At 41.9% G+C, this 15,105-nt stretch overlaps 1 protein-coding gene across 1 annotated transcript; it reads right to left on the reverse strand.

Annotated features, from left to right (window-relative positions):
- Positions 1–7,325: 7,325 nt before the first annotated feature.
- LOC128204814 (C-type lectin domain family 4 member G-like) lies at positions 7,326–11,252 on the reverse strand. The gene is made up of 3 exons (XM_052906224.1): positions 11,193–11,252; positions 8,946–9,005; positions 7,326–7,854 (listed from the first exon to the last, which is right to left on the reverse strand). Exons 1-3 carry the CDS (start codon positions 11,250–11,252, stop codon positions 7,465–7,467), a joined length of 510 nt encoding a protein of 169 aa, XP_052762184.1. The 3' UTR covers positions 7,326–7,464.
- Between the last annotated feature and the right edge of the window lie 3,853 nt (positions 11,253–15,105).

Genomic DNA, 15,105 nt, shown 5'->3' on the forward strand with positions numbered 1-15,105 from the left:
ATCTCGGTATAGTCCAGCAGCGGAAGTCGAGAACCTTGCATCGGAGTATATAGAAAATGTTTTTTTAGTAGCCTTGACCCCCTAGTTAAGAAATCCATTTGATGGCCTCGCGCCACCCTTTGGGGAAATGGAGATATTCAAGATGGCGGCCAAGATGGCCGCCAATTTTTCCAAAATCAACAAATGACTTTTACTTTTGTATCAATGCTTTGATTCTTGTGCAAATCAATACTTTTATGGTTTCTGAATATATAACGATGAATTGATATTTCACACCATATTAAGGCCACCATGGCGTCCAATATGGCCTCCAAAACAAAACAAAACTGTCTAATTCGTTATATTTTGTTGCAAATAACAGTATCTTGGAATGTTTTAATATTTACAATACATGTACGTGTGCAATATTGTTTTTGAATAATATTTACATAGTAACTTCTTAACTTAGATGACGTTCAAAACGGGCGCCATAACTATCTTAAATGAACACAGAGTAAAAAAATGTGCACAACTTTTTACATATGTATAAAAAAACTATGGCATTTGTCTTTATTTAAATTAACAGTATTTTATATAGTATTAACTTAGATAGCTCAACTATTTAAGCGTAATTAGAGCTTATGTTTTTCAACAGTTTTACTGGACAGTTGCAAAACATTCTACAAGACATTTGTGCATGGTTGTAACGACATCGAAGAGTGTTGCATTGACTGTGACATACAGGAACACTTTATCATTATAAAAACATTATCAGGGGCTACTTTTCTCTACATGAATCAGGCATCGACTCCATATATCGTAAATAGAAGAGGCAATATCAAGCGTTATGCACGCAAAGAAATAGGGGATCATGGACTTTGTGGCTATTAGATGCAGACCAAGTCATTTTCTCTTATATGTAAAGCATCATGATTAGCACCGTCTTAATTATAACACAGTTTATCCATAATTTGCATGTTCTAATTAACGATGACATCACTGCAATAATCTCATTGTGGTCACTCACGTGGTCTATATTTCTACTTAAGAATGTTTCACCAAAAAGTTCTTCTGATATCATACGTATGGTTCGTATATTTTGTAGAAAGTTTTTCCCGATAACATCTTCAAAACCCAACTAAATGTTGATTCCAACAATTCTACAAGTCCACTCCCTTCCATTACAGTTCCTACGCCTCCTACACAACCCACAATCGTATGCCTTCCCCCAAACGTTGAAAAACATCGGTGTACTGATCTGGGTTTGAACATATGCTATTTAGAGCTACTCTCAGTGTGTCTATACCACGTGATAAATTGCGTCATAAATGCTACGTCGGAAGGCAATATTTTGAAGACTTAAAACAGTGATAACTTTTCATTTTCTTTACCATTTTAAATGAAACATAGCGCAGTCTATGCCGCTTACGGAGCCCCGCCTTCGGTCTTTTACCAAATTTTGATTGAGGGGTTAGTTTCTTCTAACACTTCGACAAACCTTTTCACGATACGGCCTTCTGACGGAGCACTGTCAAAACATTGTTTTGGGAACAGGTTTGTCGAAGAGTTTGATGAAACTAATCACCTTATCAAACCCCAGTTATAAAACAAAGGTGGGGCTCTTTAAGTGGAATAGACTGACCTTTGTTTCATTTAAAATGGTGTAGTAAGCGAAAAGTTATCTTTGATTTAAGTCTTTATTTTAAGCAAAATATTGCCTTCCGACGTAGCATATATGACGTAATTTATCACGTGGTATACACACACTGTACTCTGTACAGTTTTAAATCTCCCAATTCTGTGTACTCTTGACCGCACGTGGTGGCAATAAGCTGGGCTTGTTTTAAAGATGCTTTTATTGTGTCTGGACCAGATGGAGATTTTCAATACGTGGCAAGTATACTGCTTTGTTTTTGTCTTCTTGTATGCGTTGCTCGTCTTGCTTATCTTGCAATTTCTGCTACTACCTTCAAGGGCATTACTATCTTTAATGATGCTTCAACTGGCATTTCAGCCTTCTTTGGTCCGTTATAATGTTCGACTTTGATTTCATTGTCAATTGGGTTTGCCATTTCACTCTTGTCAACACGCCGTATTACGTTGCCATCGTCTCCATTATTTTCGTCGGAAGTAGGCTTTGTCACAAGCATTACAAGAGATAGTTGCTGATAAGTTCCCATTTTGTTAAGATATGTCTGCATCACAATTATCCACAACCAACTTATTCATCTGAGTAATCTGATATTCCATGAAGAGTTTGGTTATAGTAGCTGCCACTGCTGCTGATTGTTTTGAATCGCAATACCTCATCATAGGTACAGGTAACACCAAAACTGTTCATTTGGTTTACTAGTGTCTTTGGATTTCGCATTATAATACCATAACACTCCAATTTGAAGTGGAGTTGGAAAATTGGTCGAATTACTGTTTACGATGCTTCCATTCAGATATGCTGCTGAAGCGTCATAGAGTTTCATAAATACTTGGGATAAAAGTTTCATTACCGCTGGACTCAAATGCTTTTCAATTGTTTGTTTCTGCAAACGTATGTTTTACATTTTTCTGTCGTACTCTATATCTTTGCTTTCGCGAACGATATGTTTTGCTACTTTTAATCGCTTTATATATATCTGATTCATCGTTGTAGTTGACAACTTTCAACAATGCCATGCTTTAAAACAATGCTTGCTTTAAATACGACTTTACTTAGGTGCTATTAAAACTAGCAGATCGTCACCAAATCGTTAAATAAACGAGGCTATAATAAGTATTTGGGTAAGCATTACCCCTCTTTCAGTCTTATACTTTTTAAAGAGTTCAATTGTATTCAACACAGTAGAAGGATTCTCTAACATCAACCAACAAAGATATTTAAATGCTTAATCAACATCTCTGTCTCCATTGACAGACCCTGTAGACGAACTTGATTAAGCATAGTGAATATTTTTGTGTGACATAAATTTAGCCTTACAGTCTACATGAAATATAATTTAAATCAGCATGTTATTTAAGTAATCATGGTAAAACATAGAACTTTAATAAATGGTTTTTTAGAAAAAAAAAACTGTAAAAAAACCAAATATACATATTTTTTTATCATTTACGATACTTCCGTGGCCATATTGGACTCCAAGTTGTACGTCTTGTTATTGCTGAATATGTAATATATGAAAACATACGTCAAGTAATTATGACCTAATTTCTTTTAAAAAAATGTTTTTTTTATACAGAATTGTGCAAGATTTATTAAATTGATGTGTTCGGTCGGCCATCAAGATTGGTATGGTGCCCATTTTGGACGCCATCTTGGTAAATATGTGACTATATATTTTAGTTTGCAATATATATTGCACATATGTATTGTAAATATTAAAACAATACAAAATGATGGTATTTGCAACAAAATATAACGAATGTAACAGTTTTTTGTTTGTTTTGGCAGTCATATTGGACGCCATAGTGGCATAAATATGGGTTGGACTATCTTAGAATTCGTTGTTTTATATTCAGAAACCACAAGAGTATTGATTTGCACTAAAATCAAAGCATTGACACAAAAGCAAAAGTCAATTGTTGGTCTATGTAAAAATTACTCTTGGATATCTTGATTTCCCCAAGGATGGCGCAAGGCCATCAAAAGGATTCCTTAACCAGGAAGTCTAAACTACTTTAAAAGATAAAAACATTTTCAATATACTCCGATGCAAGGTTCAGCCAAAAAAAGCCAATTGGCTGCTGGACTTGTACTAATATCTTGTTGTCCTAATAACACAAACAATACAAAAAGGCCTTCCAATCACATCAATATCAATCAAATGTACAACTACTCTAATCTCTAATCTCATAGATGTACTTGGGGTTTACCTTTTCGTTTTTTATTATTATTTGTTTTCTCAAGTTAATGCATACTTAGATAAGATTTAACTTTTGCGTTTTATCTTTATTAAGGATTGTTCGGAAAAGAGTGAGGTTTGTGCACATAAACTGGTTTAAACCCCCAGTAAATTTACATTTTACTGACCGTTCCAAGGCGGTACCTAATTAGGTATATATATTATTTATGCACTGTGCTGTTTGTAGAGTTTTGTGCTGTTCTATGTTTCTTGTTTGTGATTTTGGGTTCTATGTCTTTGGCGTTTGCCCATAGCCACTAAACCGGGTATTTATTTAAACTTTTTGCTACTGAGCATGTTTCTGTAGCTTTTTGCATAAATATACTTATCTGATAATACATTACTAATTTAGCTTCCATGCGATTCAATCATAAATAGTGTTTGGATAACGATTAAGCTGTTATTTATGAAAAAATGAAGTGGTTCTACCCGAATGCATTTATCTGGGATTATAAGGTGGTTCTATCCTGAATATTTATTCTAGATAACGGTAATGCTAAAATAATGGAGTAGTTTGACCCAGAATGCATTTAACAGGAATAACAGGGTAGTTCTATCCTGAATATATATCTTAGATAAACGGCTATGCTATTATAATGGGGTGGTTCGACCCTGAATGCATTTAACAGGAATAACAGGGTAGTTCTGTCCCGAATAAATATTCTAGATAGCGATAATGTTGTCAAATGGTAAGCACAAACGTGTAAGCATAAGCTATTAAATACACGGTTAGAATCTTATTATCAGTAATTGATATTTTCCAATAATGCATTATTTAATAAGTGGTTTAAGATTTATCACTCAAAATTTATGTTTGTTATACATGTGTTTGCATTTAATTTGAAAAAAAGAGTAATGTGCTACGTCATAGAGGCCAACATATCCCTTCATAGGAAAACATGATCGACCCTGAAAACATCCCTGTAAACATTCGTACTATGAACGTACTTCCGTCTATAATGGAATGTAATACTAAGAACGCACATCCGCCGCATACAGCGGACTGTAACATTACTTTCCCCTCCGAGGTAGACTCGTCCCGAGTCTTGACCTGGGAACTCGTGGGTAAAGCAACTACAATTCGGCAGTTGTCAACATCCCTCCAAGGCCACCATTTGAAACGTGCGACGTTATCAAGGCCTCCAGAAGAAAGCATGATCGACCCTGAAGGGGTCCGCTGCGCTTTATATACAGTAAATTCTCAATCCGCACAGAGCCCGGGCTTTGCTAATTTGCATATGAAAGTACTTCCGTATATAATGGAATGTTATAAAAGAACGAAGATCCGCCGCCTACAGCGGACCGTTTTACAAGTATCCAAACCCATTTGCACATTTGCAGTAATCATATTTTTGAAACCTCAAACTATTCGAAAAAAGTGAGTGCACATATGTTAAAAATAATAAAAATGCTGTGAATATTCAGATATAATAAAAGAACAAAAGTCTAATTTAGAAAATAAATGCTATATGCCATGCAATGAATAGTTAAAAATTAAACATTTTATCGAAAAATAAGTGTCAAGGGGACATGCAAATTTTGTCCAAAAACAAGCAGGTGCCGACTTTTGAAGTCATTTTATTCAACTATGTTAATCGTTTTGATAAATAAAAAAATAAAATATTCCAACATCCTATACAAAGGATAACAATAACGTTTTTTTACATCAGCGTTCCTGGTTGTTTGCTGCTAAGACCGCCATTTTGATTTGGTTCCCGTATTCTCAAGACATTTCGAATGCACGTCGGGCACCCGGTTGAGCTGATATCGGTCTCTTTTTGGAGAAAAGAGGGTACCAGTCTATCAATACAGAACAGTGCACGGTATAGAACGGGATCAGATGCAAGCGTCTAGATAAACGAGACTATGTCAATTTTCGCAAGACCGTTGTATGATGTGTTTATCATTAAATATTTACAACTTCCATTCCTTAAATGAACTGCCTTTCGGCAATTGCGTTCATCAATCGATGAATGCAATATCTTCGGATATGTTCGGATCGTAATTCATTGCATAACAATATACATGAAAGCTATTGATCTTGTTATTGGTTGCATTGTGTCTGCAGGTCCCGTAAAATATAGATCAACATTTTTAAAAGTGTAAGTTTATTATATTTTAAATATATTGGTACCAGAAGTGTTTCAATTTTACGTTTTAAAGTGATTTCAAGTGATTGATCTTTTCCCGCCTTATTGTGACGTCATTTGAAAAAAAATCTTTCCGGTTATAGTCGGGTCGTTCTATTTACAGAATGGGTAAGAACGGATTACTGAAAGGTTTTCTTAAATGAAATGAAGTACTTTTTTAACAATTCTTGAATGAAATAATGATCTATTGGTGTAAATATAAGGAATGAATTGCGGGGTTGATGTCATTATTGTCCTTCGGACTCCACACACATTGACCAACCCAATTGCATTCATACCCCGATAATGACATCAACCTCGCAATTCATTCCTTAAATCGATTACTTTTCTTTTTTATACACAATACTTGAATATGTCATTCATTTTGCTAGGATTGTTGTCATTTCTATGCTTTCTATGCACCAGTCAATTGTAACCACGCCCCCCAGGACCGGGGATAGCCGGGGAATTGGCCGTGTTTTTACTTTTTCGATGGCCCCGCAGTGCCGGTTGAATGCGGTTGTTTTGTCTTCGCTTTAAATATAGCGGGGAATGGGCCTTACCTAGGGTCCCTTGGGTGCGGGGGCATTTGGCGGGGATTTTACCATCTGTTCGTCTCCGCAGGGCGGGGATTTAAGCCGGGGTTGGCTGGATCGAAAGTCCAAGTCCCCGCTATTCTCCGGACCTGGAGGGGGGGGGCGTGGTTACAATTGACTGGTGCATTATATTGACATATTAATACAACAAATACAAAGGCTGCTATAGGACTATTTCTCACGTTCTATAACATTGATAGTGCTCAGACCTGGTACAACTTTAATTATTCAAATTCGCATACGGAACTCCTCGGCCATGTTCAAATTCGCTAACGGAGATCCAATCAAAATACATGTCGTCAATGAGACCCTGTATTCGCCGTGAAGATGCAGGAGATCGTTTGCACCACTATTAACAAGGGCACAAGTGCCCGAGTCCAAAAAGCGGTATATCGAAGGCCACTAAATCGGATTCCAATGTTTCTTATTTACAATACACACGAGAAATCAATTAACAAATGCAACACATTTTTTTTTGAAAACAAACGGATTTAAAGTTTCACATTGTACACCTACAAAACTCACCTTTCCTCGTCTGACATGTTTACTTCACATAAATGATGACGTAAAACACATACAACTCTTCAATTTGAGGTAAATTCTGAATAGTAAGGGTGTTTCCAGTCATTTTTATCAAGAAAAGGGCAGGTGCCCGAAACGAAAAGACAAAACACGGGCATATAAAGTATTAAAGTGGATAAACACACACCAGTTTTTGAAAGATTACACATTTATTTGCTCATATCAGTTACTAGTATAATATATACAGGTTTCTTTTATAAAACGTGTATTTGAAAGCCCCAAACTTGGCTGTTTACAATGGTGACACAATGGGCGCCTCGGTCTAATAGGTTGCTGACGCCGTTACTACCCGAACATTGCCTTTTCACATACATTTGGTATAGTTTCATCACACCGTTGATCGTCCCACAGACCATTCGTTTTAGCTCTTAACTGCAGACAGTTCTGATTTCCATCCGTATTACTCGGCTCCCCTTCACCCCAATGAGTAAACTCCATGGATTCGCCGTTTACCCATTGAAAGCTACCGTCTTCGGACCTTCTTCCTCCAACAAAGAGATCATTTTCCTGATATAGTCTGTTGTCAGCAGTGAAATTATGTTCCCGCAGACTGTTCACCGTTGCCAGGTAGCCGCCGACATGTGCACAATGCTGCGATGCCGCGTCCCACGTGCTGGTCTCGTTTGAAAATAAATAACACGACTTCTCAAACTGTAACCAGCCGGGCGGGCAAGGCTACAAAGAATATAAGTATGTGTTATTGTCAATAATTTTCTCTATGCCTAGACAGTTGTTAGGGCATTCAGAACTCCTCGGCCATTTTTTGGAAAATAACCCCGGATGTAAGCCATTATATCATTAATTAAATGTTGTGTTTTAGAGTTGTATTTATTTATCTAAGTTTAAATTTCCAGTGTATTATTGCAAACATAATTAAGATTTCCAAGAGTTAAGTCATTAACTTTATATCCCAGATAAAATTACTACGCGATCTACTTGCAGCGGACTTAAACGTACCACTTCTTGAGTATGTAAACCGTCCAAATACATCCGATGTTGTTTTCGATAAAGATGGCCGAGGAGCTCGAAATGTTGTTAGGGTTTTGCTACAGTATCAAGCGCGTTTAACATTTACATTATTGGGAGATATAAATATCCATATATATTTACAATACACACGAGAAAGCAGTCAGCCGCTTACTTTAAAGCTGCACTCTCACAGATTTACAATTTTTACAACTCCTTTTACAAACCAATGATATAAGATTGCTGACAAAATATCAGATCGCAGACTTTCATATTTCCGTTCGAAAATTAATGTTTTATGGCTTAAACTAACGTTTAAGAAAAATGCATAAAACATTAATTTTTGAATTTAAGTATAAAATTCTGCGATCTTATTTTTGTCAGCAGTCTGATATAACTGATTTCCATGGATTTTCGCAAAAAATGGCTCGTTCCAAGACAAAAAATTAAAAAGTTGTAAAAATGGTATATCTGTGAGAGTGCAGCTTTAAACCAACGGACCAATATTTTTTTATTATAAACCATTCACACGGTGTTTTTGGGAAATATTTTAATAAATAACATATCAAATGTAACCTTATACAGTCCAACCCCGTTGGCTCGAATTCGCTTGGCTTGAACTCCTCGTTAGCTCGAACTAGATGTAAAGGACCGAATTATATATACTGAATGTAAATTGTCCTGCTTGGCTCGGATTTTTCGAGGCTCGAGTTATTTTCGCCGGTCCCTGGGAGTTCGAGCCATCGAGGTTTGACTGTACTTAATTAGTGGTATATGTACAAACATTATTATATTAATACCTTAACTTTCCACCATCCACATCTTTTGTGTCTGTGTTTTGAAGGCTGATCACCACGTCTCTGTAAAAGTTACACCGTTTGCTTGTTGAGTTGAATGTAGTAACCTCACATTCATCATCGAGTTTACAGTGAAGAAGACACTGCTCCCGGATCCGTTTTCTTGCCCAAATTGAGGGATTGCTGTACACGAGTTCAGAGCCCGAATCTAATTTACTAATTCGCATGAAATGTACAAAACTGTTCGATGCGACACCTAACACAACCATGGAGGTAAATATAAACCGTCTCCGTGGCCTTGTGGTTAAGGCGTCCGCCTACGGAGCGGGAGGTCGAAGGTTCGAGTCTCACAAGGGGCTTGTTCTGACATGGCCGGTTGCCAACCCAGCAGCTAGTTAAATCGAGGGGTACCGATTGCCTTCCTGCCAGGCGCCTGGCATTTGGGATAAGGAATCGGGGTAAAGATGTTCACGAATGTAGGTGTCTCATAAGCCCAACGGGCTGGCCCTTAACTAAGAGGGGTGACACTATAATAAACAAACACTTATATATACGCACAGCATCCTCCCGTCTAACGCAGAATGAGCTCATTGCAGTGGTGAACGTATTGATATTTGTTTATTCGTATCCATGGGGATGTTAAGAATAAATAAATATTAAATCAAAATTAAACAAAACACAAATGTTTGAAAATATCAAACATTACAATCAGATATTGAACTCATCATAAATTAAACTCATCGACGCAATACATAACATCCCCTTAAAGCTGCACTCTCACAATATACCATTTTTACAACTTATTAATTTTTTGTCTTGGAAAGAGATATATTTTGTGTAAATATATGCAAACCAATGATAAAAGATTTCTGACAAAAGATCCGATCGCATATTTTCATGTTTCCGTTCGAAAATTTATGTTTTATGGCTTAAACCGTTACTAACGGTTTTAGAAAAATGCGTAAAACATCAATTTTTGAACTTAAATATAAAGATCTGCGATCTAATTTTTTTTTGTCAGCAGTCTTATATAACTGGTTGCCATGTATTTTCGCAAAAATTGGCTCGTTCCAACACAAAACATATAAAAGTTGTCAAAACGTTCAATCTGTGATAGTGCGGCATTAAACAATCAATGATCACTACCATTCAACCGTTCTTGATTGTTTTGAAAATCTACATGTTTCCATAAATGTTTTAGCTGACGAACAATTGTATTTGAAAGGTTTGATTCAAGTGTATTATAACAACTATTGTGTATTGATTTACGAAACTCATTTTGCTTGTAAAGTCTTTCAAATCAATAAAAAACTTAAAAGACACGTATTTGCAAAGTGTGAGGTATTCCGCTTTTATACCTATACAGTCAAACATCGATGGCTCGAACTCCCAGGGACTGGCGAACATAACTCGAGCCTCGAAACATTCGAGCCAAGCAGGATTGTTTACCTACAGTATAAATAATTCGGTCCTTTACAACTAGTTCGAGCTAACGAGGAGTTCGAGCCAACGGGGTTAGACTGGTTACATAACTGATGCATACAATTTATATACAATCAAAACCCGTTGGCTCGAGCTCGCTTGGCTCGAATTCCTAGTTCGCTCGAACCATATGTACAGGACCGATTTTTTATATTGAATGTAAGCATTCACGCTTGGCTCGATTTTGCCGAGGCTCGAGGTATTTTCGCCGGTCCCTGGGACTTCAAGCCAACGGGGTTCGATTGAATTATACTAGTATATTATATGAAAGCAGAGCAAAAATTCCGGGCATTTTAAAGGGAATGGGATAGAACAATTTTTCCTCTGCCGCACATTTGATAATGATAAGCTTTACGCTACAGGTCGAAAAAGCACTTGGGAGACTCCTGTAACGCTGAAGGGAAGGATAGTGTGGTGGTGTATATATTGACATTAGGGCCCGTCTACAAGACACTGTCTACCGAGGATCCGCCTTCCGAGGATCCGTCTACCGAGGACTGTCTTCCGAGGACTGTCTTCCGAGGATCCGCCTACCGAGGATCCGTCTACCGAGGACTGTCTTCCGAGGATCCGCCTACCGAGGACTGTCTACCGAGGACTGTTTTCCGAGGATCCGCCTTCCGAGGATCCGTCTACTGAGGACTGTCTTCCGAGGATCCGCCTTCCGAGGATCCACCTACCGAGGACTATCTACTGAGGACCCGCCTTCCGAGGATCCGCCTACCGAGGACTGTCTACCGAGGATCCACCTACCGAGGATACGCCTACCGAGGACTGTCTACCAAAGATCCTGCTACCGAGGACTGTCTTCCGAGGATCCGTCTGCATAGGTCCCGCGTTTACCACGGATCCGTCTTCAACGGACTGTCTACCGAGGATCTGCCTACCGAGGACCCTCCCAACGAGGACTGTTTACCGAGGATCGGCCTGCCGAGCACCGTCTGCCTAGGTCCCGCGTTTACCGCTGATCCATCTACTGAGCACCGTCTACCGAGGTCCGACTACCGAGTTCCAGCATTTACCGATGACCAGTCTGCCTAGGTCTCGCGTTAACCGCGGATCCGTCTACCGAGATTCCGCATACAGAGGATCCACCTACCGAGGATTGTTTACCGAGGCTCCGTCTGCCGAACACTGTCTGCCTAGGTCACGCGTTTACCGAGGATCCGTCTATCACGCACCGTCTGCCTAGGTCCGACCACCGAATTCCCGCGTTTATCGATGATTCGTCTGCCTAGGTTCTGCGTTTACCGCGGATCCGTCTACTGAGCACCGTCTACCGAGACCGCGGATCCGTCTACTGAGCACCGTCTACCGAGGTTTGACTACCGAGTTCCCGCAACTATCGTTGATACGACTGCCTAGGTTACGCGTTTACCGCGGATCCGTCTACCGAGCACCGTTTAGCAAGGTTCGACTACCGAGTAACCGCGTCTACCTATGATTCGTCTGCCCAGGTTCCGTGTTTACCGCGGATCCGTCTACCGAGCATCGTCTGCCTAGGTTCGACTACCGAGTTCCCGCGTCTATGGATGATCCGTCAGCCTAGGTTCCGTGTTTACTGCAGGTCCGTCTACCGAGCACCGTCTACCGAGGTCCGACTGCCGAGTTACCGCGTTTACATATGATCCGTCTGCCTAGGTTCCGCGTTTATTGGGAATCCGTCTACCGAGCACCGTAAACCGAGGTCCGACTGCCGAGTTACCGCGTCTACCTATGATCCGTCTGCCCAGGTTCCGCGTTTACCACGGATCCGTCTACCGAACACCTCTACCGAGTTACCGCGTCTACCTATGATCCGTCTATCTAGTTCCGACTCCCGAGTTGGCGCGTCTATCTATGATCCGTCTGCCTAGGCTCCGCGTTTACCGCGGATCCGTCTACCGGGCACGGTCTGCCTAGGTCCGCCTACCGAGTTCCCGAGTCTACCTATGATCTGTCAGCCTAGGTTCCACGTTTACCGCGGGTCCGTCTACCGAGCACAGTCTACCGAGGTCCGTCAGCCGAGTTACCGCGTCTACCTATGATCTGTCTGCCAAGGTTCAGCGTTTACCGGGGATCCGCCTACAGAGCACCGTCTACTGAGGTCCGACTGCCGATTTACCACGTCTACCTATGATCTGTCAGCCTAGGTTCCGTGATTACCGCGGATCCGTCTACCGGTCACCGTCTGCTTAGGTCCGACTACCAAATTACCGCGTCTACCTATGATCCGTCTGCCTAGATTCCGGCTTTTACCGCGGATCCGTCTACCGGTCACCGTTTGCCTAGGTCCGACTACCGAGTTCCCGCGTCTACCTAAGATCCGTCTGCCTAGGTTACGCGTTTACCGCGGATCTGCCTACCGGGCACCGTCTGCCGAGGTCCGACTACCGAGTTCCCGCGTCTACCTATGATCCGTCTGCCTAGGTTCCGCGTTTACCGCTGGTCCGTCTACCGAGCACCGTCTACCGAGGTCCGACTGCCGAGTTACCGCGTCTACCTATGATCCGTCTGCCCAGGTTCCGCGTTTACCAGCGATCCGTCTACCGAGCACCGTCTACCGAGTTACCGCGTCTACCTATTATCCGTCTATCTAGTTCCGACTCCCGAGTTACTGCGTCTACCTATTATCCGTCTGCCTAGGCTCCGCGTTGACCGCGGATCCGTCTACCGGGCACCGTCTGCCTAGGTCCGACTACCGAGTTACCGCGTCTACCTATGATCTGTCAGCCTAGGTTCCGCGTTTACCGCGGTTCCGTCTACCGAGCACAGTCTACCGATGTCCGACAGCCGATTAACCGCGTCTACCTATGATCTGTCTGCCTAGGTTCCGCGTTTACCGGGGATCCGTCTACAGAGCACCGTCTACCGAGGTCCGACTGCCGAGTTACCGCGTCTACCTATGATCCGTCTGCCTTGGTTCCGCGTTTACCGCTGATCCGTCTACCGGGAACCGTCTGCCGTGGTCCGACTACCGAGTTACCGCGTCTACCTATGATCCGTCTGCCTAGGTTCCGGTTTTACCGCGGATCCGTCTACCGGGCACGGTCTGCCTAGGTCCGACTACCGAGTTCCCGCGTCTACCTATGATCGGTCTGCCTAGGTTCCGCGTTAACCGCTGATCCGTCTACCGGGAACCGTCTGCCGTGGTCCGACTACCGAGTTACCGCGTCTACCTATGATCCGTCTGCCTAGGTTCCGGTTTTACCGCGGATCCGTCTACCGGGCACGGTCTGCCTAGGTCCGACTACCGAGTTCCCGCGTCTACCTATGATCGGTCTGCCTAGGTTCCGCGTTAACCGCGGATCCGTCTACCGGGCACCGTCTGCCTAGGTCCGACTACCGAGTTACCGCGTCTACCTATGATCCGTCTGCCTAGGTTCCCCGTTTATCGCAAGTCCGTCTACCGAGCACCGTCTACCGTGGTCCGACTACCGAGTTCCCGCGTCTAACTATGATCCGTCTGCCTAGGTTCCCCGTTTACCGCAAGTCCGTCTACCGAGCACCGTCTACCGTGGTCCGACTACCGAGTTCCCGCGTCTACCTATGATCCGTCTGCCTAAGTTCCGCGTTTACTGCGGATCCGTCTACCGAGCACCGTCTACCGAGTTCCGACAGCCGAGTTACCGCGTCTACCTATGATCCGTCTGCCCAGGTTCCGTGTTTACCGCGGATCCGTCTATCGAGCACCGTCAACAAAGGTCCGACTACCGAGTTCCCGCGTCTTCCTATGATCTGTCTGCCTAGATTCCGCGTTTACCGCGGGTCCGTCTGCCTAGGCTCCGCGTTTACCGAGGTCCCCCTGCCGAGTTACCGTGTCTATCTATAATCCGTCTGCCTAGGTTCCGCGTTTACTGCGGATACGTCTACCGACCGCCGTCAACCGAGGTCCGATTGCCGAGTAACCTCGTCTACCTATGATCAAGCTGCCTAGGTCCCGCTTTTACCGCGGATCTGTCTACCGAGCACCGTCTATCGAGGTCTGACTGCCGAGTTACCGCGTTTACCTATGATCCGTCTGCCTAGGTTCCGCGTTTACCGCGGATCCGTCTACCGAGCACCGTCCACCGAGGTCCGACTGCCGAGTTACCGCGTCTACCTATGATCCGTCTGTCTAGGTTCCGCGTTTACCGCGGATCCGTCTATCGAGCACTGGTTAAGCTGAATATAAATACATTTACAATTCTGTTTAAATGAAGCGTGTCAATTCTGAATGCAGCTTAGGGAACGGTGAGACTGAATTAATAAGCATTTTCAATTTTTAATGCAGCTTGGTATTGGGTTTATCAATAGATATTACAATATTTTGTAGTACGATCGTTGATAAGATGAACCCATTATCCTTTACTGAAAAGGGATCCTGTCTGGTAGTTGTTGTGTCTTTTGAGCTGCACTTCTACAAATTGACATGTTTTATTATTCTGTTTTGCCTCATAATCACCTCATTTGGTATCAATGCACTCGATTGAGTCATTTATTTAAGGTATTCCACAATAGAACATATCTTATTTGTTTGAAAAACTGCCCAGAAATCATTTCTGAAAGCTGAAGTAACTCTTAAATTCATTACACATACATTTTCGAAGTAAATACGAACAAGAGGGCCATGATGGCCCTAAAACGCTCACCTAAGCAAAGGGCCACAACTCTGTGATAAAGCATTAATAAAAATGTTGCAATTTAGAAAGCCTTGCTTTAT

Source organism: Mya arenaria, chromosome 10, assembly GCF_026914265.1.
Source record: "Mya arenaria isolate MELC-2E11 chromosome 10, ASM2691426v1".
Classification (NCBI taxonomy): Eukaryota; Metazoa; Mollusca; class Bivalvia; order Myida; family Myidae; genus Mya; species Mya arenaria.

What these genes read in the sequence shown, in the direction of transcription:
- LOC128204814 (XM_052906224.1), bottom strand. Translation starts at nt 11,252, where the DNA reads ATGCAGACGGATCCTCGGAAGACAGTCCTCGGTAGCAGGATCTTTGGT. An exon ending in TCTTTGGTAGACAGTCCTCG is followed by an intron (nt 9,006 to 11,192) that starts GTAGGCGTATCC and finishes TAACTTTTACAG; the next exon opens with AGACGTGGTGATCAGCCTTC. An exon ending in GTGGATGGTGGAAAGTTAAG is followed by an intron (nt 7,855 to 8,945) that starts GTATTAATATAA and finishes TATTCTTTGTAG; the next exon opens with CCTTGCCCGCCCGGCTGGTT.